Source organism: Pangasianodon hypophthalmus, chromosome 5, assembly GCF_027358585.1.
Source record: "Pangasianodon hypophthalmus isolate fPanHyp1 chromosome 5, fPanHyp1.pri, whole genome shotgun sequence".
Classification (NCBI taxonomy): domain Eukaryota; kingdom Metazoa; phylum Chordata; class Actinopteri; order Siluriformes; family Pangasiidae; genus Pangasianodon; species Pangasianodon hypophthalmus.
Window position 1 is genome coordinate 14,583,494 of NC_069714.1, and position 22,228 is coordinate 14,605,721.

General features: G+C 40.0%; 1 protein-coding gene across 2 annotated transcripts; it reads left to right on the top strand.

Moving 5' to 3' along the window:
* Window positions 1-4,826: 4,826 nt before the first annotated feature.
* On the top strand, window positions 4,827-22,219 carry appb (amyloid beta (A4) precursor protein b). Of its 2 annotated transcripts, XM_026946303.3 has the most exons (17): window positions 4,827-5,012; window positions 9,122-9,289; window positions 9,696-9,825; window positions 10,044-10,156; window positions 10,828-11,015; window positions 11,186-11,442; window positions 13,578-13,748; window positions 14,797-14,930; window positions 15,018-15,092; window positions 15,626-15,784; window positions 15,945-16,073; window positions 16,169-16,268; window positions 16,578-16,775; window positions 17,531-17,584; window positions 19,884-19,975; window positions 20,178-20,324; window positions 20,432-22,219. In XM_026946303.3, the coding sequence occupies exons 1-17, from the start codon at window positions 4,953-4,955 to the stop codon at window positions 20,531-20,533; spliced, it is 2,277 nt and encodes a 758-aa protein (XP_026802104.1). In that variant the 5' UTR covers window positions 4,827-4,952; the 3' UTR covers window positions 20,534-22,219. The 2 variants fall into 2 exon arrangements, with proteins under 2 accessions (XP_026802104.1, XP_026802112.1); XM_026946311.3 differs by lacking the exon at window positions 13,578-13,748 and having other exon boundaries at window positions 4,828-5,012.
* The last annotated feature ends 9 nt before the right edge of the window (window positions 22,220-22,228 follow it).

The following is a 22,228-nucleotide window of genomic DNA, read 5'->3' on the forward strand; positions in this document are numbered from 1 at the left end:
AGGGAAAGGGGGTGCAGTACTCAGCACTCAGTTTTGTCAGTCTTCAGTTAGTGAGTAGTGTGTCTTCCCAAAAGATTCTTCTACAAACAAAATGGAAGACTGTGTGGTGTCATTTCAGTACCTTTTTGCGTGCATGCTTTTTAAGATCTTTGGAGGTCTACCACTCATTATGGCTGAGATGACTGACTGAATCAAAGGTTTGGTGTGAAGGGGTTTACAAATTTTGTTGCTAGCTGTCTCGAGGGCTTCAATTGACTGTTCAGAACAATAACAGGATGTATGGACATATGGCTGCTTACACTAGCATGAAACACAACTCACCAGATGCAATCTCTTAACATAATTTCCTCATGTGAAGTGGAGACGAATGAGGTATTTTTCTTAAAAAACTAGTGCAGATGCACTAGTGACATCTGCAGGGCAAGTGCAGCAACAGTCTGCATGGTTTTAGTAATGGAAAATTCCAGTAGTGATCAGATTCTTTCAGGCTGTCCATTCAATTAATCAAATATCTGATTAGACTGATTCAATATAAATTGAATCATATAAATATGAATATAAAACCTCCAAATGGCGTCATATAAAATGAATTAATAGTTTGTACCTATCGATTTAAGGGATTTGTTTTATAATTTTTAAAGATTAATCTATCAAGAATCCAGCTAAACAATCCCATAATAAAAAATAGGTTGAATTCAGGTATATTGGGATATCAGGTAAACTGGGACAGTTTAACATAGTAGAATTTATTTTATGGCCTGATATGTGAAAATCGAAACTTTTATTTAGCCCTTGCAGTGGAACTGCTTGATAGATTTAAAATGTCCTAAAGCATGTTACATCATATAAGAGGATGTGGTCAGCATCCAATTCTTCCCAAAGGTGAATTGATCCCATGGGACTGTTGTCATGCTGGAACATTTTGGGCTCGAGTCTTTAGTTCCATTGAAGGGAAATTTTAATACAAAGACATCCTATACAATTGTGTGCTTCCAACTTTGTGGCAGCAGTTTGGGGAAGATTCTCATATGGGTGTGATGGTCAGGTGTCCACAAACTTTTGGCCATATAGTGTATTATACATATTTGTCATGCATATATACATAAGGCTTCTGAGAGCACTGCAAAAAAAACGAAACCACAAGCTTTCACAAGCTCATACACTCTCTGTGATTTTGTATTTGCATCCACAGGACATTACATTTACATTTTTGCCCATTAATCTACACACAATAACCAATAATTACAACACAAAAAATAAATTTTTACAAAAGTCAAAAACTGAAATATCTGACTTAGCTCAGTACTCAGACCCTTGGCTAAGGCATTCCAAATTGAGCTCATGTGCAGTCTGTTTGCTTTGACTATATGTGGAATAAAGTGCAGATATGTGCAGCTGTACATGCAGCACAATGCTGCACAACATCGGGCTGAGGTATTTGCAGTGAAATACTAACATGTATAATAAATATTTATAAATATGGGTATATTAACAGGATAAATAGGGGGTGTGAGTGTTGTGCCAGCAAATCCAAAGCCTAGTCCTAGGATACAGAATTTACCTCCTAGCTTGAAACAGGAGCCAACTCAGCTGACAGGGTCACAGATACTCCCAGTCTAATCTGATTGAGCTTGAGAGGATCTGCCAGGAAAAACAGGAGAAACTGCCCAAATCCATGTGTGCAAAGATTGTAGAGATTTCAAATATTTCAGTTTTTGATTTTGAATATATTTGCTAACAATTTTTAAATTTATAAATGTTTTCACTTTGTCATTATAGGTTATTGTTTGCAGATTGATGGCCAAAAAAAGTACAAAGCAATAAAGTGTGCAACAAGTGAAGGGGTCTGAATACTTACTAAACCCACTGCATTTGCATCATGATTCAAAGAGGGGGGTTTATGGGTATGCATGGCCTTCAGACATGCTGTTACCCTCTTGCGTGCAGCCTTCCTGTGAGCTAATTATGTGCCGTGCATATCTGCAGTGCTGAGCGTCAGCCAGCATTGGTCAGTGATTATTGGCTGTTGCGTGTTCGGTTGTGCACCCAGAAACATTGTGATGAGACTTTGTGATATTTCTTTGAGGGTTTTGCCAATTGTTTCAGTGTAACATTGTTCAAAATACATCTCAAGTGTAAACAATAAAATTTTAAACAACAAATTGTAAACAATAAAATTTCCCTAATTGCATCTATTACTTTCCATTATCTATAGGCCGGAGACACACTTGTGCTCATGAACTGCTTTCTGAAAGTGTAGTCCATTAATGATCTTACATAACAGCTTTTAATAGAAACTGATATATAAAAAAAAAAGGTTTTCTAAAAATCTAAGTTAGTTAGTTTCTCAGGTAAGTGTCTTTAATAACTTTCTCCTCTATGATAAAATTCTTGCATGGGACAGCTTTAAAATAGCAGCACAAGTTAGGATTTGCCCTATCATCCTGAGTTCAAATCCTGATGATGCCCCAGCCATCCATGTCTGGGAACCAAGTGCCCAAAAATGGCCATTTTCTCTGGGAAGGATGGCATATTCTGTCTCCCCTGTCAATCACAGTGACATGCTAGATAATTGTGGTCATCTTTGAGCTCATGTGTACAGAAGAGGGCAGATAGCGTCTTGCCTCTGAGTGTGTTATGCTGCCCTGGGACACCACAAGATCAGCAGTTCAAAAAGATGTGGTTGGCTGGTTTCACACGTCTCAGAGAAAGCACAAGTTAGCCTTCACCCTGCCCAGTTGGTAGCTGTCATGTGATAAGGGAGAGCTGGATGGTGGGTAGGATCAGGGGCATTATTACAAGGCTACAAACATATTCATTTGGACAAAGTGATGAATTAACAGAGGTGTAGCAAGCTAGCCAACCTATCTCTGATTGACCTATTAGTTATAGCTTGCTCAGGTAGGAACAACTGATTTGGCCAACACTAGATAACATCACAGTAACAGATCAATACCAATATCAAATCTAGATAAAATAGCTAGCTCGTAAAATTTACAACATTGCTCCGAATAATGTAAGTGTATCTATACATTTATGACATTCATTTTATTGGTTAAAGTTATTTAATTTAAAAAAAAAAACGTGACATTGTAAGCTGTGAACAGTTACTAAGCTTATTCACTTTTGTTGAGCAGTTGAATTATTACCTCATCGGTTCTTTGAGTGAATGAATAACTGTTTAATGCGGTTTGTTAACTACAGCACCACCTGACGGCCGGAACAGGAACTGTTTAACAGCTGGCTTATGAAATACCTGCCACATAAAACCGGGGCTTCAGAAATGCGGTGAGCGGAATGAACGTCTAAGGAAAGGAGTAAGCGGTAATCTACCACTGCTTTCCATCACGGACAGACGCATTTCTAGTACTAGTTTGTGAAGTGAAACGTGTTCAATCTTCAAAAAGATCAGGGGCTTTTGACAATACATCAGGGGCTTAAGCCCCAGAAGCCCACTCCCGAAGGGCCACTGGGTAGGAATCCAAAAAAAAAAAAAAATACAATCATGATATTGTCCCATGTGTAAATATAAAGTGACAGGCTTTATACTGTAGCTCATTACAATCTGCAGGATCATGCACTTTACTATGGTTTGCCTTTAGGTGATGTATACCACAGGATATGAATAAAACAATCTAAAGCATCAGTCATTCTGTGATGAAGTATAGCTTTAAACACTAATTAAACTGACATGTTCTGAAACATGATACAAGCTAAATTATACCTGCTTTTATCTATGTGTACGCAAGATGGCTGCCGCACATATCCTGCGGTCATGCGGTGCGTGGCTTTAGCACATTTTGCATAAAGTGTTATTGCATTATTTATATTTAAGTGCTTCAAACATGAGCCGCTTGATGCTGCTGAATACTGCGGGGCCCCTAAGGGGACATGGCGATGGGAAAACAATGAGATGGTAGGAAAATTTTTATTGCAGTGCTTTTGCGTTACCCCGAGAAACTTTGCGTTATCTTGCACAGTTTTTATGTTCACCCGAGAAACTTAGCATTCTCTCGCAAGAATGCAAATATCTTTCCGAGAGAACGTAAAAAAATTGCGAGAGAATGCAGAGTTTCTGGGGGAAACGTGAAAAGTTTTTGCGAGCGATGTTCCCTTAGGGCCTCCGTAGAGTACAGACGAGTGAACACGCTTTAGAAATGCTTTTGATCATAACTGAATATGTTTATAACCGATCACTCAAGATTTCTTTTTCCCAGCACTAATCAGAACAAGGTACTGCCCATGCTGTCGTCTTCTATCTGTTCTTCCCACACTGACTCACTGCTTTAAGCAATTTCGCTTCTTTTTCGCTGTATTGTAATTACAAAATACAATAGCGGTTTACACCTAGTCAATAGGAAAGAATGCATGATTCATAATGATACATGATTCATAAAGCTGGACGTTATAACCGGTTTGATTGAATTCAAACCCAGTGCGCCTAACCTAGTTTAATGAGCAATACCCACACGATAAGCAATAAAAAATAATAATAAATAAATAATAAAATAAAAAAAAAAACAGTGAACAAAGCAAAAAAGATGCCTTTCATCCACAATGACTGTAGGCCTGAAGGGCCAACAGCTAACAAATTAGAAGATTCACTCCGTTGATGGAGTATTTTCCATGTCATTTATGATTTAGAATCCTGGAGACTTTTCTTCCTGAATAATAAAGTCAGAACTGCTATATGCGGAATGTTACCCCACACCTGCTGGCCTCAGACGGACGCTTGAACGACAGCTAGTACCTGAGCCCAGCTCCTCAGACCCCTCCACTTAAGCCACGCCCACTTGCCCATTCCAGTCGTTCCACGTCGGGTCACGTGCCTTGGCGCTAGCGCAGCTGCGCGTCTAGCACGTTCTCATAACGCATCAACACCAGAGGAGCAGAGAAAGTAGATTTATTCCGACTATTAAACAGCGTTGCACCGCTGCTATAGGGATTACAGCATGGGGGGAAGGACAGCCTTTGTGCTGCTGATAGCTGCGACTCTGTCGCTTGCTGTCGAGGTAAGAAAACAGGGGTTGTGTAATGGGAGAGAGCCTTTCTCCCTGCTCGCTTTTTCCCTAAAGGCACTGGGGGAAAACTAGCGCGATAGGCCTGTAGAGAGGATGCAGGCACAACTAATGCTGTTGACGACTGCCTGCAAGCCTGGCTTTGTGCTCACAGCCTGGATTCTGTTATGTATCAGGGTGTTTCTGTATGTCAGTGATTCGGGTGGATTGATAGGTTCATGGCTGGCCTGGTTTCGTGTATAACAGGGCTGCTGTAATGTGTGAAGGGTACCTGGATGACACTTGCTGCCAGTGGCAGGTATTTAATGGGAAAAGCCCATCATGTCAGCTAGATCAAATGATCTGATGTGAATGACCATCAGTCTTACGGTTCTTCAGAGTGATGAACTGAGAATCAGGCTGTCTGCATTTATCATTTTCTTTATATGGGCGAGAGAAAGGCAGTGCAGCCTGTGGGACATTTTTAGACGCTGATCTGCAGAATTTCGATGCACGAATTTGCTGAATATTTGGGTTAGGGTTAGGGTTGTGTTTTCAATAAACATCAAAAGACCATGTCAATACAAAACGAAAGAATGGCCATCTCACTATAAAACGCAAGAATGGCCATGTCAATATTAAAGAAAAGAAAATGAGCCAGACGACTAGGGTTTGAAGTTGCGCCAGTAAGACGTCAAGGTTTGGTGAATAAACACCAACAAATCATTCGGGCTTCTTCTTAAACCTGTCTATTTTCAAATAACTTCAGATGAATAATATATTTATGTGTAGATTGTGTCGAATAGAGGTGTTATTAACAGCGGGTGTTGTCTGAGTGTCGTCGAAATGGTCGCAGTGTCCAGGGTGGTTATGGTTCGGGATGGAAAAGATGCTGCTTGACAGAAGCAAGATGGCGGCGGAGAACTGCGGCGTTTTATGAAGCCGACACGGCAGCATCGTTCAGGCCCAGAGCAGCTGGGCTGCAGTGATTACCTCAGAATTGCGCCTTATGGGAGTCAACAAGTCAACACAACGCTGACTGAGATTCCTCTAATGTAGTGTTTGTGTGCACTGTCTTAGTGTAAATAATGTGAGACTGGTGTATGCCCTCAGTGAGTGTAAATGATTCAGCTCTAGTGTTGAGGTCAGTGGCATTGTGTGTGTGTGTGTGTGTGTGTGTGTGTGTGTGTGTGTGTCTGTCTCCATTGTGGTATTCGCTCTCAGTAATTACAGCAATGCACTTCACACTTCAGTAGTTTTAATAGTTGTAATCATTTTTGTTTTTTGTTTATAAAAATAAAACATTAAGGGTTGTTTCTTTAATTGAAAATCGTACATTTAAATAAGAGAAGACAGAATGTGTTGTGGAGCCCAATCCATCTTCGTCATGCAGATGTGTAAAGTATTGTAAACACACTGATCAGTTTTCCCCCTTTTTTCTATGCACTCAGGAATACATGTATTGTCTATCATGGGACAGTCCAGTACCACACAGTATAACAAAAACATATGGTCCTACATTTTATCAGATTTCCATTGCCGAGTGACCTGTACTATTACTAATACCTGTATTGCATTCGGCCACGTTTTGTGCCAGGGTACGAAGTGTACTACTGATCAAGCACATAGTGGAGGAGATAGAAATTAACACTTACTGGTGATCAACATTTCTCACAGAATCGTGATATGTCAAATGTCATTTAAAAAAAAATTTGTTTGAATCACTTTTCTGCTGAACCGTACAGCAGAGGAATCTTAAATAGAAGCATCTGATGAGATTCCCATTGAGCATAGCAGGAAACCCAGAATGTCCAATTATCCTGAAACCAAATGCTGATTAAAAGTTAAGTGAGCCTTTGAACCTCCTCCTTTATTGCTGCTGTTGGTATTTCAATTTATCTCTAGTATCTTGTGGGAAATGTCATTGCCTTACAACCTCCAGAGAAATCCTTCTACTCTAAAAGATTCCGCTATGTGATGGGAAACACACACAGATGCTTGACCAGGTGGTACATAATGGATTTGGATTTGTAACTGTACATGTGTGCCATACTGTACCATAGGTTGTGCTAAGAGGTTCAACAGATGGCATGGAGTTAGCATGGAAGGGAAATGTTTTCACTATTTCACTGCGATTGTAATTCGCCTAAGAGGCAGCAGAGGGCTTGCTTGTTTTTAAGCTTTTAACATCCTCAGAGAAGCCATTGATAGTGGTCCTATCAGAATTGTTAGTATCCAAAATCCTTGGACTATTATGTGTTATTTCTGGATGACTTGATGCTATTATGATCTTGGATCTGGCATAGTAACAGTTGTTTACATCAGCCATCTAACAGGGGACTTCTCTGTTGTGTCATGCACCCAACAGTTTGTTTATTAGGGACATGGGGGAGCTCATAATTGAGCCCAACTCCAGTAGCTCCCTGGTAGATATTTTCTAATTTATGTCAACTTTCTGTTTGGCTTTAAGGGCCAGAAGCAGATCCCAGAATGGCAACAGCTGCACTTTCTTTTCCTCTGAACAAATATGTGGAAAAAACAACAGACCTATAATCTTTTGTGCTCAGTGGAACTGTTAGCCTGTGTGTATGTCTGTTGTGTTTTCTGTAGCTGTTGGGGGATGTGTTGTAACATTCGCAGGCAAAGCCATAAAAAACACATTAGAACAGCCATAATCTATCTCTATTTCTCCCTCCCCCTCCCTCTCTATCTTGCTCACTTAATCTCTCTGTTGCTCTGCTTTGTAAAAGTCAACTTGCTTTTGTTATTTTTCAGCTTGCTAGAATAACCCAAATTTGTGTGAAAATGCCCCATTCGCATCTATTTTCAATCATATATCATAAATCTTCCCCCTTTCAATCATATATATACACTTTCATTCTCTTTTATTAGAGATTCAAACTGTATTCAAGGTTTATTTTGAATAAGAACAGAAAAAAGGAAAAAGTTTTTACATTGCATAACTGGCCTGCTAACCCTACAGTCCACTTACACTTTGTGTGTAAACATCTTTCAGAGAAGGAAAGAGTTGCACTGTTCATCTGTATCCTAAAAGCTATGTCTGGCAAAATATTCATACAGGGAGCAGCACTGTAGTGGTGTGCATTGGGACTGAAAATAGTATTGGAAGGCAGAGGTTGTTGCTCTCATGCAGGCAGTAGCAGGCACTAATCCAATGAGATTTTTCAGTCCAACACCATGGCAGTTAGAACTGGCATGAAGTTTAAATTTTAATTGATGTCAGAACCTTCACTGCTACAGCAAGGCTACAGGTTGAAATGTTAAGCTGACATTCAGTAAAACTGACTTTCAGTAAAGCTTTTTCTGGGCCAGAAGAGCTTAAGGAAGAATAACTATTAGAATTTTTTGAATTGGTAAGAGTTTGAGTAGCAAGAGAAGACAGGGAGGTGTTAGCTCCCTGTAGAAGAGATTCTGTCACAAGAAAATGGCTTGATAATACCTGTTAGAAACATTTAAGTATTTACATTTTTTTTTGGGAATATGTGTTACAAAAATTTGAATAGTATTGAAACAGTGAAATTTCTTTTGATGGGGAAATTATTTGTTGGAATATTGTTTTTAAGATGCAAGTAACGTACAAGCTACAAACATCATCTTACATCTACATCTTAGGTTACTTTGTGTCTTTTTATTTTTTGTCTTTGATAGACCTGTCAATATTTATCAGAATCAGTCCTCAAATTTTGATTGTGCAAGTAAGCAACGTTATATCATATTATGCCTTGCAGTTGTGACCTTTTTTTATTTTTAATTCTTTAAAGAAAAAAAATGTGATTTGAATTTAGTTACCTGTCCTCATGTGTTACATAAAGGTTCATTTGTGAAAATCTCTTTCCTGTTACTTTAATTCAGCGGTCTATGAAAATCTGTATCTTATGGATGACAGATAAATTTTGGTTCCTGCAATGAGGAAAAATCTTAATGTTAAATACATTACTCTGAAATGTTCAGTTTCCCCCAAATCCTGATATGATAGGCCTAACATAATGATGTATTCTGACTTAGTAATTTTAATTTTAATTTCAGAATGATATAAAATGTCTCTTAGCTTGATCAAGTGCACAAGCTAACCCATGTCTGTGTGCCATGTCTCTTGGTGGCAGGTGCCATCAGATGACTCAGTGGGATTGCTGGCTGAGCCTCAGGTGGCAATGTTCTGCGGGAAACTCAACATGCACATCAACGTCCAGAGTGGCAAGTGGGAGCCTGATCCTACTGGTACCAAGAGCTGCATCAGAACCAAGGAAGGAATTCTGCAGTACTGTCAGGAGGTAATGGGGATGGGAGGTAATGGGAAGGAATAGAAACACTGAGTATAATCTGGGAGGACAAATTTTGTCAGTAGCATGAGAATAAACATAGATGAGTAAAAGCTACTTTTGTCATAATACTTTATCATGTGATTTGTGTTTTTATGTAAGCTAGTAAGATATTTTACATTTATATAAGAAGATTAAAAGTATTTTTTATACTTTTAAATCTGAAAAGCCAGTAAAAGTCAGAAAACTTAAATAGACATGCAGGGTCAATTCCTGCTTAATATTTTAACTGAGTGCCTTCTGATTTGAGCTGTCCTTATGGCAATAGGTGGCAGGTTTGAGGACTTAATTTTTCATTTAATATTCCTCAACCTCTTTACCAAATCAATGTTTTACTGAGTAGCTTGTTGTTTTGTAGGTATATCCTGACCTGCAGATCACCAATGTAGTGGAGGCCAACCAGCCAGTCAGCATCCAGAACTGGTGCAAGAAGGGCAGACGTCAGTGCCGCAGCCACGTACACATTGTAGTGCCCTACCGCTGCCTGGGTGAGTGTGAGTGAGTGTGTGTGTGTGTGTGTGTGTATGTATATGAGGGTGTGAGGGTGTATTTGTTGTGGATGTCTTTTATTACAGTATACACACACATCTTTCTCGTGGTTGGGAATGCAACCTGTCCATGACAGGGTGATAGAGTATTGTCTCACATAGTGATAACAGACATGTGGTTAGTTAGTAACAGATTATGATATGTTTGTGTTTGCCAGTCGGAGAGTTTGTGAGCGATGCCCTTCTGGTTCCTGACAAGTGTAAATTCTTACACCAGGAGCGGATGGATATGTGTGAGAGCCACCTGCACTGGCACACTGTGGCCAAAGAGGTCAGGATCTACAGCACATACTACACGTGTTCTCAATACCCTGCAGAGTGTCAGTAAAGAATTTGCAGTGGGGTACACAAAAACATACATCGTGTTTTAAAACCATTTGTGTAAACTTAAAAATAGGCAATAAATTAAAAGTAGACCGCTGCTAATCTAATATTATTTAGCTATCATTATCACTTCTTAACATTTAATTAACATTAAATCTAAGCCAAACATAGGTACTGTTAGCTCAAGTTAGGTTAGCCTATACTTTACTCATGAAGTAGTTAGTAATGTATTGATTGTTTATTTTTACTTCATGTTAGGGAAATGTGCATTTTGTTGGGTTAGCTACCATACTCTTTTTAGCTTAGCAAGTTTGGCTAATGTCAAGGAGGTATGCAAGCTGATTGACATTTTGTTTTTTAATGGTTAATCAAAGACTAATTGTGGTTAAATGTATTTTCCAAAATTTGTATCCCTACTGGGTCCTCAATGAACCTAAACTAAACCAGCCTCCATTTCATACAGAAAAAGAAAATAATATTGAAGTCAAAACCATTTAAGACATACTGAACTGTTATAATGTTGCTGCATGCTATTTGGCCCAAAATGACTTACTACATACCAGCTCTCACTTCCTTCCATTCCCTCTCTCTCTTTCTTGGATCCTTCCATGCCTGCAGTCATGTGGTGATCGATCAATGAATCTGCACGACTTTGGGATGCTGTTGCCGTGTGGTATTGATCGTTTCCGTGGTGTGGAGTTTGTGTGCTGCCCGCTGGAGGAGCAGAGAGACTCTGAGGCTGAAGAACAGGAGGAAGGCAACTCAGACGTCTGGTGGGGAGCCGCTGAGAATGAATACACTGACAGGTACATGCATACAGAGGGAAGACTGGTGCATCACAACATCACCCTAATAGAATATATGCTGAGACATGACATTCATCACACACATTGTGCCAAAATATTTAAACCCATAGACTTAGAATCCAAACACATTAGTCAATTTGTGAACACACGTTTTCCTTCTTTGATCCCAGCCTTCCCAAACAAGCCCCAACAGAACAGCAGGAACTGGAGTCTGCCACTGTGGATGTAGATGAGGACATGGGAGATGATGTAGAAGAGGCCTGGGAGAATGATGAGGATGGTGACGGTGTGGAAGACGATGAGGAAGACGATGAGGATGAGGATGAGGATGCTACAAACGAACGTGACACCAGTGAGCAAGCTTCAAATGTTGCTATGACCACTACCACTACTACAACCACTGAGTCTATAGAAGAGGTTGTGCGAGGTAAGATGCATTTGCACACATGCATTCACATAAATGTTTCTACATGCATATAGATAGCAGATGGTATTATTATTATTTTTTTTATTTTAATATTATTATTATGGTATTATTTATTATAATCAGACATTCTTATACTCCAGGTTTTGCCTAATTTAGCATGAGAGGACAAACTTTCATACAAATAGCACTGGTTGTTATGTTTCAGATAAGAGTCCATGTGTGCAAGCCAGAATGAGTGTATGTCTGTATGTATGTGTGTATAAAGTCTCTCTAGTAAAGCCTTTCAACTCGGCTTTCAACTATTTTGGCAACAGTCCTGGGCATTTATTTTACTTCATACAAGACCAAGCTCCTGTGTACTTCAATATAGTGAGCCATATACCAGAAATGGATTGACAAAATATGAAAACATAACATAAATAATGCGTGAACTTTGGCTGAAATGAAAACATGACATAACATGACATCTTTGTCGTGAGATCTTTGACATCCCAAGGCTCAATGATAATCTCACAGAAGAGCACAAATTGCCGAAAAAGTTAATGCTGGCTATGACCAGTCAGAGTGCCCATGCTGACCCCTGTCCACCGCTGAAAGTGCCTACAATGGGCACATGAGCATCAGAACTGGACCATGGAGCAATGGAAAAAGGTGTCCTGGTCTGACAAACCACATTTTCTTTTACATCATGTGGACCGCCTGGTGCGTGTGTGTCAGTTACCTGTGGGATAGATGGCACCAACACTAAGATGCACTACGGGAAGAAAGCAAGCTGGCAGAGGCAGTGTGATGCTCTGGGCAATGTTTTGCTGGGAAACCTTGGCTCTTGGCATTCATGTGGATGTTATTTTGACAGACACCACCTACCTAAACACTGTTGCAGACCAAGTACACATCTTCATGGCAATGGTATTCCCTAATGGCAGTGGCCTCTTTCAGCAGGATAATGCGCCCTGCCACACTGCAAAAATTGTTCAAGAATGGTTTGAGGAACATGACAAGGAGTTCATGGTGTTGACTTGGTCTCCAAATTCCCCAGATCTCAGTCCGATCTAGCATTAATGGGACGTGCTGGACAAACAAGTCTGATCCATGGAGGCCCCACCTCACAACTTCCCAGACTTAAAGGATCTGCTGCTAACGTCTTGGTGCCAGATACCACAGCACATCTTCAGAGGTCTTGTGAAGTCCATGCCTCGACAGGTCAGAGCAGTTTTGGCAGGTTTGGGGACCTACCCAATATTAGGCAGGTGGTTTTAATGTTATGGCTGTTTGATGTGTATATATAATATACTCATTGAAAAGCAAAGGAAAAATAAAGAGATGTCCCAAACCTGCCTCCCGTCTCTTCATTTCCAGTTAAACCCGAGGGAGTGTCACAGTAAAAGAATAACACACAACAGACTGGGGGGTGAACTGCATCATGACGCTACCCTTGAAGTGCATTATTTTTGTATGACAGCATGGTCTGGAGTGTGTTATTCTGCTTATACCACAGCGATTTGCCAACGATTACAATGTTTAATTTATTACTGAACGACACGTCATGCATTTAAGGGTTTACAGTTAATTTAATGTTGAGAAGCATCCGAGAGACAAGTTAGTTCCAGTCTTTCTCTCTCTCTCTCTCTCTCTCTCTCTCTCTTGCACTCACACTCTCTCATACACACACACAAATGCATAGCTTGTCATTTTACCAAGAAAACAACCAAGACTTCTTCCTTAAATGTTAAATAAATGTCTCCTAATGAAAAACTTCCCCACATCAACCATTATAAGAATTATCTTGTTAAAGAGCAACACATTTTTAAATCCTTATTAGTCTTAGAATATGTGGAGCGCAAGTCCCTGTGTATGAGCTGTTCCTATAGAAACAGTAACGTATTAGCATATTAATATAAACTCTTTCATTCATGTTACAGCCAGAACTACCTGTGCTGTTATAAGAAAATAAAGCACACCTTCTGACCAGTCAGATTCTAGAATTCAACCACGCTGTGGTATAAGATATATTTAAAACACATTGGAGCATTTTACTCATCTATCATCTCTTTTTAGAAGTGGTCTTGACTGCAGCTTTGGTGTGTACACAGTTGCGTTTGGGTGTATAATGCAAAGCATCTCTCCCTTGTCAGCCGTGTGCTGGGCTCCGGCACGGAAAGGCCCGTGTCGTGCCAAGCTGTCCCGCTGGTACTTTGTGGCCGAGACAGGACGCTGTGCTCCTTTCACCTTCGGGGGCTGCGGAGGCAACCGCAATAACTTTGAATCAGAGGAGTACTGCATGGCTGTGTGCAGCAGCAGTGTGTGTAAGCCTTCGAGACCACCTGTCCTGTCTAGGAGAGAGAGTGACTCTCTCTGATAACTAGCACTGTGTCTCTGTATTCTCCATCTCTGTGCCTGGTTGTGTTAGTGTGCATGAACTACAGGGCCATATGAAGGACCTATTTGGAGGCCCTGACTAACTTAGCTTTAATGCTCACTCCTTATGAAATCTTATGTAAGTGCTAGATGTCTCTATGGAAAGAACAGTGTGAGCCTTTTGTATTTGTCTGTATGTGTGTGTTTGTACAAAAGTGTTTCCACTGCTGTGTGCTTCTAATAACTGCACTGTGAATGTTTGTTGTTGATGTTTTCTTTATCTAACAACCTGCATTCCTCTCCTAACCTGTAAAGTGTGTTCTGTGTGGCAATAGCTGTGTTTTTTTGCACAGTTTGCCTCTTTGGTCCAAGTCTGGCTGGTCTGACCAGTCTGTGGCTATGACCCACATCCCTCTGGTTTCCATACAGTTAAGCACATTGTTGGGCACTGTGGGAGACTTGCTGTCTTATACCACCATCTTGATAACATACTCACATACCCACCACACAGGAGCTGACTCACCAAAATCTGGAGTCTGAGACAATCTCACATACACGCACACATACACACACACATACACACACACTCACATGCACACTCACACACATTCACACATACTCATTCAGACAATAGCACACAGAGGTCAGTTTTTATAGACAGTTCACACAACCAACAGCACTTCCTCTTCTGGCTCATCCTGCACCTATCTAGCACTTAACTTGAGGCTTTGACTTTACAGTGCCATCTTTTTCACTAACACTAGTGAAGTCTGCTGCATTACGCAACTGTCTTTTCAACAAGAGTAAAGTTTGAAGGAGGACTGCTTAAATTTTGAAAAATGACTAACAATTGCTCTTTTGCTTTCAAAGTTAAGTGCTTGTTTGAATAATAAATTTGATTCATTGGTTCACAAAAAAGAATCTAGTATTGTTGCATAAATGTTTTTTTTTTTCTTTGCTCTGCTCCCAATTTATAATTTATCCCCTCCACCCCAGTGCCCACTATGGCTCCGAGCCCCCCTGACGCCGTGGGCCGCTACCTAGAGGCTCCAGGAGATGTTAACGAACACGCCCACTTCCAAAAAGCTAAAGAGCGTTTGGAGGCCAAACACAGGGAGAGGATGTCCCAGGTGAGCACCACAGAAGACGTCTTAGAGGATGTTGTGATCAGAGGTAATGTTTCTGTTATTACAGTAATGAAGGTTTTTCGCTTTTAGGTGATGAGGGAGTGGGAGGACGCAGAGAGGCAGGTGAAGAGCCTTCCCCGTGCTGATAAGAAGGCTGTTATTCAGGTAATATAAATCGGTTTACTTGCCATATTGGTGTATTTAAGTGGTTGGTTCATGTGGCCAGACAACGATTATTGTTAATGTACTGGCTAATGGACCACATCCACCTGCAAAGAATCTTGCTTGCATCCAGCTACCACATGGTGAGGATAGACTGGTGCTAGAAATAATTGACAGCAAAAGAGAGCTATAAGAATTGGGTTTACTTCTAAACATCATAGCATGAATATGTTTATTTTCTTGGTATAAATTGAAAATAAGAATGAAAAACAGTTTAATTTAAATCATATGAAAGGTTACTGGCTTATGCTAGCTATGTAGACTGTTGAAAAATCAGTAACACCCAATAGTGGCGAGCAGAGAGACAATAGTCAATAGGACAATAATACAATAATACAGTGTTTAATGCTAAAGGAGGCCATCTGAGATGTTTACTAAATTTTAGCACAGGTTGACAGTGCTAATAACAATACAAAAGACATTTATGTGAATTTGGTGAGACTTATGAATGTGTGTTTGTGTGTTTTTGTGCACAGCATTTCCAGGAGAAGGTTGAGGCATTAGAGCAGGAGGCAGCCAACGAGAGACAGCAGCTGGTAGAGACTCACATTGCTCGGGTAGAGGCTCTGCTTAACGACCGCCGACGTATGGCACTGGACAGCTTCCTAACTGCACTACAGGCTGACCAGCCCCGGGTATGTACTTGCGTGCAAACACACACACACACAAGAACAGACAAATCACAGCCTCTCTGACCACCCTCCTACACATACTGGCCTACAGTGTAAAACCTTCTGCCAGCTAGCTTCTTTACTCACTGAGTTAACAGCAGAAAATCTTATTCCCATTCTGCAGCCTCGTCAGGTGTTTGGTCTGTTTAAAAAGTATGTGCGTGCCGAGCAGAAGGACAGGCAGCACACACTTAAACATTTTGAGCATGTACGCATGGTGGACCCCAAGAAAGCGGCCCAGATCCGCCCTCAGGTATCCACATCACTGCCTGCACTTACACAGTAGAGCAGCTTCTGGCTCCTAACAGCACTGTATAAGAGCGTGACCTGTAAACTCACTGCTTATAGGTGCTAGCTCACCTGCGTGTCATTGAGGAGCGTCTGAATGAAAGTGTGGCCTACCTCTACAAGGTCCCACAGGTGACCGGTGAAATCCAGGGTCAAGTGGGTGAGTACTGTGTGTTTAGTGTTTGTTTTGTCTGTTTCTCCATTTCACTCACACTGTAAGTTCTTGTTGTTTATTTAATTATTATTATTATTAGTAGTAGTGTTAATGATCATTTATAGTGGACCACAGATGTTTGGCAAAATCACAAGATGCCTTACATAAAAATCAAGATACACATATACACAAGATACAAAATAGTTTCAATATCCTTGTATACATAATGCATTAAAGTTGCATAGATTTCCAGATAAAGTTTAATTTAAAGTGACTCATAAGACTTAATCTGTCTCTCTCTCTCTGTTTGTTTAGCGTTGCTGATGATGCGCGTGCAGGCCGAGGCCGCTCAGCAGCTCTCCTCTGTTCAGTCTGATATGAGAGTGAGTTACGGGAATGACGCTTTGATGCCCCCTGACAGCACCCCATCTGTGGACTCTGTGGCCGTGGAGCAGGACAACCTGGGCTTCATCCACCCTGAGAGCTTCAACCAAGCAAACACTGATAACCATGGTACACCAAACTCACACAAATGGGCAACATCATAACCACAGTGCCGCAAGCTCCATTACCATAGCCGGGCTTAGCTCTTAATAGCACACTCACACACAGAGACAGAACAGCGGGGTTTGGGCAAGTTCTAATAAGCCATTATCCCTGAAACTCAACCAGATAGAGCCAAGTTCAATGGTATGTAAAGGCAGAGGTACCAAGATTTACAGTTTAGTCGTAGCATTTAATATTTTTGATCCCTTGCTACAGCTATATAAGAGCCACCTGAAAATTAAGCTTTTCTAATTTTTCAGATAAAGGAGCATTCAGACCAAATGCCAAAAAATAAACCTAGCATAAAAGCCAATTCACTAAAGAAGAAAGGATGCAGAATGTGAAGTACACACATTTGCTTGTGGTGGGGGTTACTTTCACTGTACACTGACTTTAACTTTGACCCGTGAATTCATGAGGGTCAGGCTTGTGAGCCAATAGTGAGCCATGAAAGTGGGACAGTGGCATCTTGGACCTGTAAAGTTAAAAAAGTTTAAAAAAATTTTTTTTTAAATCTAGGTGCTGCCAATTATTAATTACCAGACTTTTAGCTTGCTGTTTTCTTGCTGTTGCTTGGTGCACATATGAAAAAACATATTTTTTTCTCATCCTCTGACATAGGGTTTGTGTGGTAAAATAAATTGTTTTCTCTCTACCTGCTAGGATTTATTTATTAGCAATGCTAGTTACATTTTGTTACATGTTGCCTTTGCTGTTCTCAGTTGAGCCCGTAGATGCCCGTCCAGCTCCAGATAGGGGACTTCCCACACGACCCGGTGAGTGGCTGTTTTGAAGCTGCTGTGGTTACACATTAATGTTTTAAAGCAATACTCTAGCATTTATCAATCTAATCTCTATCTAACAAGTCTAGTATATTAGTGATTGTCACAGTAAGAATTTCAGCATGCTTCCCTGTACTGAGTGAAGAAAGAAAACCTATTGTCTCAAAACATATAATAAAAATCCAAGAGTAGAGATGTAGGATGGACAGGTTGACACCCTTCATTAACTTTGTTGACCCCTAGGGAAACTTTGTGGTCTACAGTAATAAAAACATTGACACTATGTACACATAATACATAGTCACATAATTACACATGCAATTCATATTTACACTGATACACAGCTCAGAGACAGCAGTGCAAACACAAGACAAAGTGCGGTTAATATAGTCAGGTCCATAAATATTTGGACGCTGACAAAATTTTGTTATTTTAGCTCTATACCACAGTATACTGCAGTTGAAATTAAATAAAATTAACTCAATGTGCAGACTTTCAGCTTGAATTTGAAGGTATTTTCATCCAAAGCCTGGAAGACCATGGAAAACAACTGTGGTCAGTGATGGAAAGATTCTCTCCCTGGTGAAGAAAAAAACCCTTCATGATAGTTGGCCAGATCAACAACACAGGAGATAGTTGTATCTGTGTCAAAATCAAAATCAAGAGAAAGGTTAGGTTAGGTTGAACTTCATTGTCGTTGTCCGAGTACAAGTACAGAGACAACGAAATGCAGTTAGCATCCAACTCGTAGTGCAAATAGCAAATAAGGTCAAATGAGGTAACAAGGTTATGGTGCAATAAGGTAACAGTGTACAGTGGTAAACAATATGATGCATTCCAGTAATGCAATTCTTATGGTGCAGTTAGTTGAGATAAACAGTATACAGGTAGTGGTAAGCAGCGTGATGCATGCAATATGAGGCAGTGGATACATAGAGTGGATAAAAATGCAGATGTGCAAATAGCAATAATGTGCAAATAACAGTCTGATATAAGTAATAGTAATAATAATAATGACAGATAGTGCAGTAAAGTGCAAGTACTTGCAAATAATTGCAGATAACAGTAGTGTCTAATGCTAATGTTTAGTTATTAGGTGGAGCCTGGCAGTTAATGGTTGGAAGCTGAGTTCAGCATTAGTACAGCTGAAGGGAAAAAGCTGTTCATGAGTCTTTTTGTGCGACAACACAGACTTCTGTAGCATTTTCCTGATGGGAGACGCACAAACAGTCCATGGTGGGGATGGGAGGTGTCCTTGATAATACCTCTCACTCTCCGTAAGCAACGCTTTTGATAAATGTCTGAAATGTTGGGCAGCTGTGTTCCAATGATGTGTTGGGCAGTTTTCACTACCTGCTGTAATGCCTTCTGGTCAGACACTGTGCAGTCATTGTATCATACTGTGATGCAGTTTGTAAGGATGCTGTCAATGGTACAGCTTAACCAGAGTAAATACAGCGGGTTTACCGCAAGATGTAAACCACTGATATGCCTCTAAAATAGGAATACCAGATTAGAGTTTAATACCAGGTTAGAGTTTGCCAAAAACATCTAAAACAAAACTGTACAGTTCTAGAACAACATCCTATGGACAGAGGATACGAAGATCAACTTGTCGCAGAATGATGAGAAGAGAAGAATATGGAGAAGAGAAGGAACTGCTCCGAAGCATACCACCTCATCTTATGTCGTAGGCCTGTGAACCACATTTATTTATATTTACATTTATAGCATTTAAGTGCTATAATTTTTACATCATTCACCCTCAAATTAAACTAGAAAATCTTCATTTTGAGATCACATTCAGTAAACTCCAGTTTACTGTGGTAGACAGCGAAAATACCGATAACTTTGTCGATGTTCATTTATTTATAAACCTGACTGTGGGTGACTATAAAATGCTAATGCAAATTACAACTGTTAACACTAAAGGTCTTAGGTTGAGAAAAATATGAGAAGTCTTACCAGTGCTGTTCTTATGTAGTTTTATCCAACTTTTTATTACTGGAGTAATGCAAAAAAAAGTTCTGGTTACCTCTTCTAAGGTTTTTTTGGTATCAGACACAAATTCTTCCTCGTGAACATGTAGTCCTAATTCCCAAAGGAGGAATTATATAGATATAGATCTTTATAACTGAGTTTTGAGTAAACAAGTTTGACATTTTTTCCTCTGTACAGGATCCCACATGCTACAGATGCAGTAGCTAGAGATAAGGTTAAAAAAAATACTGCCTTATTCCTATAATGACTGTTTTTTGCAAATATGATCTTTCCTGTTTGTGTATATGTGTAGTGTCTGGTCTAAAGCTAGACGAGATGCCAGAGGTCAGGATGGACACTGAGGAGAGGCACAGCACTGGATATGAAGTACATCACCAGAGATTGGTATAAACACTCATTATATACAGTTTACCATACACATTTAGGAGTGACAAGCATGGACAAGGGAGTACAGAATGTAAATGTGTATATAAAGTAAATGTATATAAAGGAACTATATAGAATTTTTTTCCTTTCCACTGTTTCTCAGGTGTCAGTGGAAATTATGTACCGAGGTAGATGGTTGATAGGCCTTTTGTCCTTTCAGGTGTTCTTTGCAGACGACGTAAGCTCTAATAAGGGAGCCATAATAGGCCTAATGGTAGGTGGAGTCGTCATCGCTACCATCATCGTTATCACCCTCATAATGCTGAGGAAGAAGCAGTACTCCTCCATCCGCCATGGAGTTATAGAGGTCTGTGCTTTGAAACGATTTCTGTTGTTGCATGTTGAAGTGCTAGAATAGAATGAAATAATACGAACTCTATACACTCCATATCCCAACTGACCTTTTGTGTTCAGGTTGATGCTGCAGTGACTCCAGAAGAACGCCATCTCACTAAAATGCAGCAGAATGGCTATGAGAATCCCACCTACAAGTTCTTTGAGCAGATGCAGAACTAAGTCTTCATTCTCACCCCACACCACTTCCCCTCTCACCTCTCTCCATCAGGACAGTGAATAAATGCTGATCCTTCATTCGCTCTAGTGCTGAATTCATGGAGATGAGAGTGGCTTTTATCACCAGACCATTTCATCCAATCACACACGAGTGTTCACGTTGTTTGCACAGAAAAGCGATGCATCGTTTTTCCTCATCCAGCCATATGTCTGTCTGTCCGGACTCCTGTACCTGTCAATCAAGTCCAAGCACTAAGTATCCTTCTGCATTTTCACTTAGTCTCTTTTCCCAGTCCATCTGTCTGTCCTCTCTGCTCTAGCTCTGTCTGTGCTCCTTACTTTCCTGCACTTATTGTCTGCTTTTCCCCTGTCGCTCTTCTGTGGCTTCCCTCCATCATCCTGTTTTTCCCGGATATTCGGACAACAGCTGTGCTGGGCTCACGTGTGAAAGACTTTGAATGCAAAGATGGCCAGAAGCAAGAATAATGTACTCATCAGTTTGAGTTTTCCATTTCCGGACCAGTCTTGTCCTAGGTCTGTTTTTTTTTTTTTTTTTTTTTTTTTCTCAGAAAAATATTTAAAACAAGATTTTTAAAAATATATACATATATAAATAATACTTAAGATGATACATATTGAAGTTTGTTTTTTATTGTGTGTGATGTATTGAAACAAGGCAGAAAATAGCTGTACCTATTTAGTGCATGGCAATTATGACAGAGAGAAGGTTTCAGATCCACATGCTGGTATCAGCCTCTCTCAACATAGAGATTATAGCAGGTTTGTACATTTTAGTGTTTTCTTGTGGTCATGTAATTTTAAAGAAGAGCAAATTCCAAATGTCTTTAAAGCTTTGTTGATTCAGAGACATGCTTTAAATGAAGTCAGTGCTTTTCTTTTAGACTATTGTATAACACACACACACATGGCTGCATGGGGCTGGAGAAGCTGTAATATGTTAATGTAGTATAATACTAGCCCAAGTGTTCTGTTGGTATCCTATGCATTCCTTATTTTGTGGGGTTTTTTTAAGGGGCCTTTTGCTTTGGTCCTGTTTACGTTCATTCCATCTCAGGAGTTAGTAAGAGAAGGAAACAATGGATTTATTGTTTCTTTTAGGAAGACAAATATATTTCCCATTTGCATTGCTTTGTATCTGTGACATTCACAAACACTAAATGGGATAGAACTTTGGCTGCTTTTCTCATCTTTCCTTTTTATAATTCACTCACTTTATCTCTCAGAGGGCCAAATTGGCATTTGTTTATTAGAAAGCATCAGAATTAAAAGGAGGGCAATAGAAAGGTCGCATAGATGAACATCTGACTTACCACTTAAATTTCACAATTGCCCTATAGGCATCTCTTTGTAGGCTGGGAGTGGATTCATCAGCACTCCTGTGAACTACATTTCAGACTTGCTCAGATGGTTCAGATGGACACTGCACTCATTCCCTCCCTCCATAGAATAACACTCTTAAATCAGGTGTTCTGGTTATGCAAGAATACTCAGAGTGTCTGTGGTCAGTAAGGGGCAGTGAAGAAAGGGAAGACTCCACCTATGTCAGTCTCTCCTTCTTTCCATGTCTTTTTTTTCCCTTTATGTATCTATCAAAATCATTGGCTTAGACTGGGGAAAACGCTTTCTACACTGTATCCCATGAATAAAAAGTTTTGAATGTACATAGAACATTGTAGT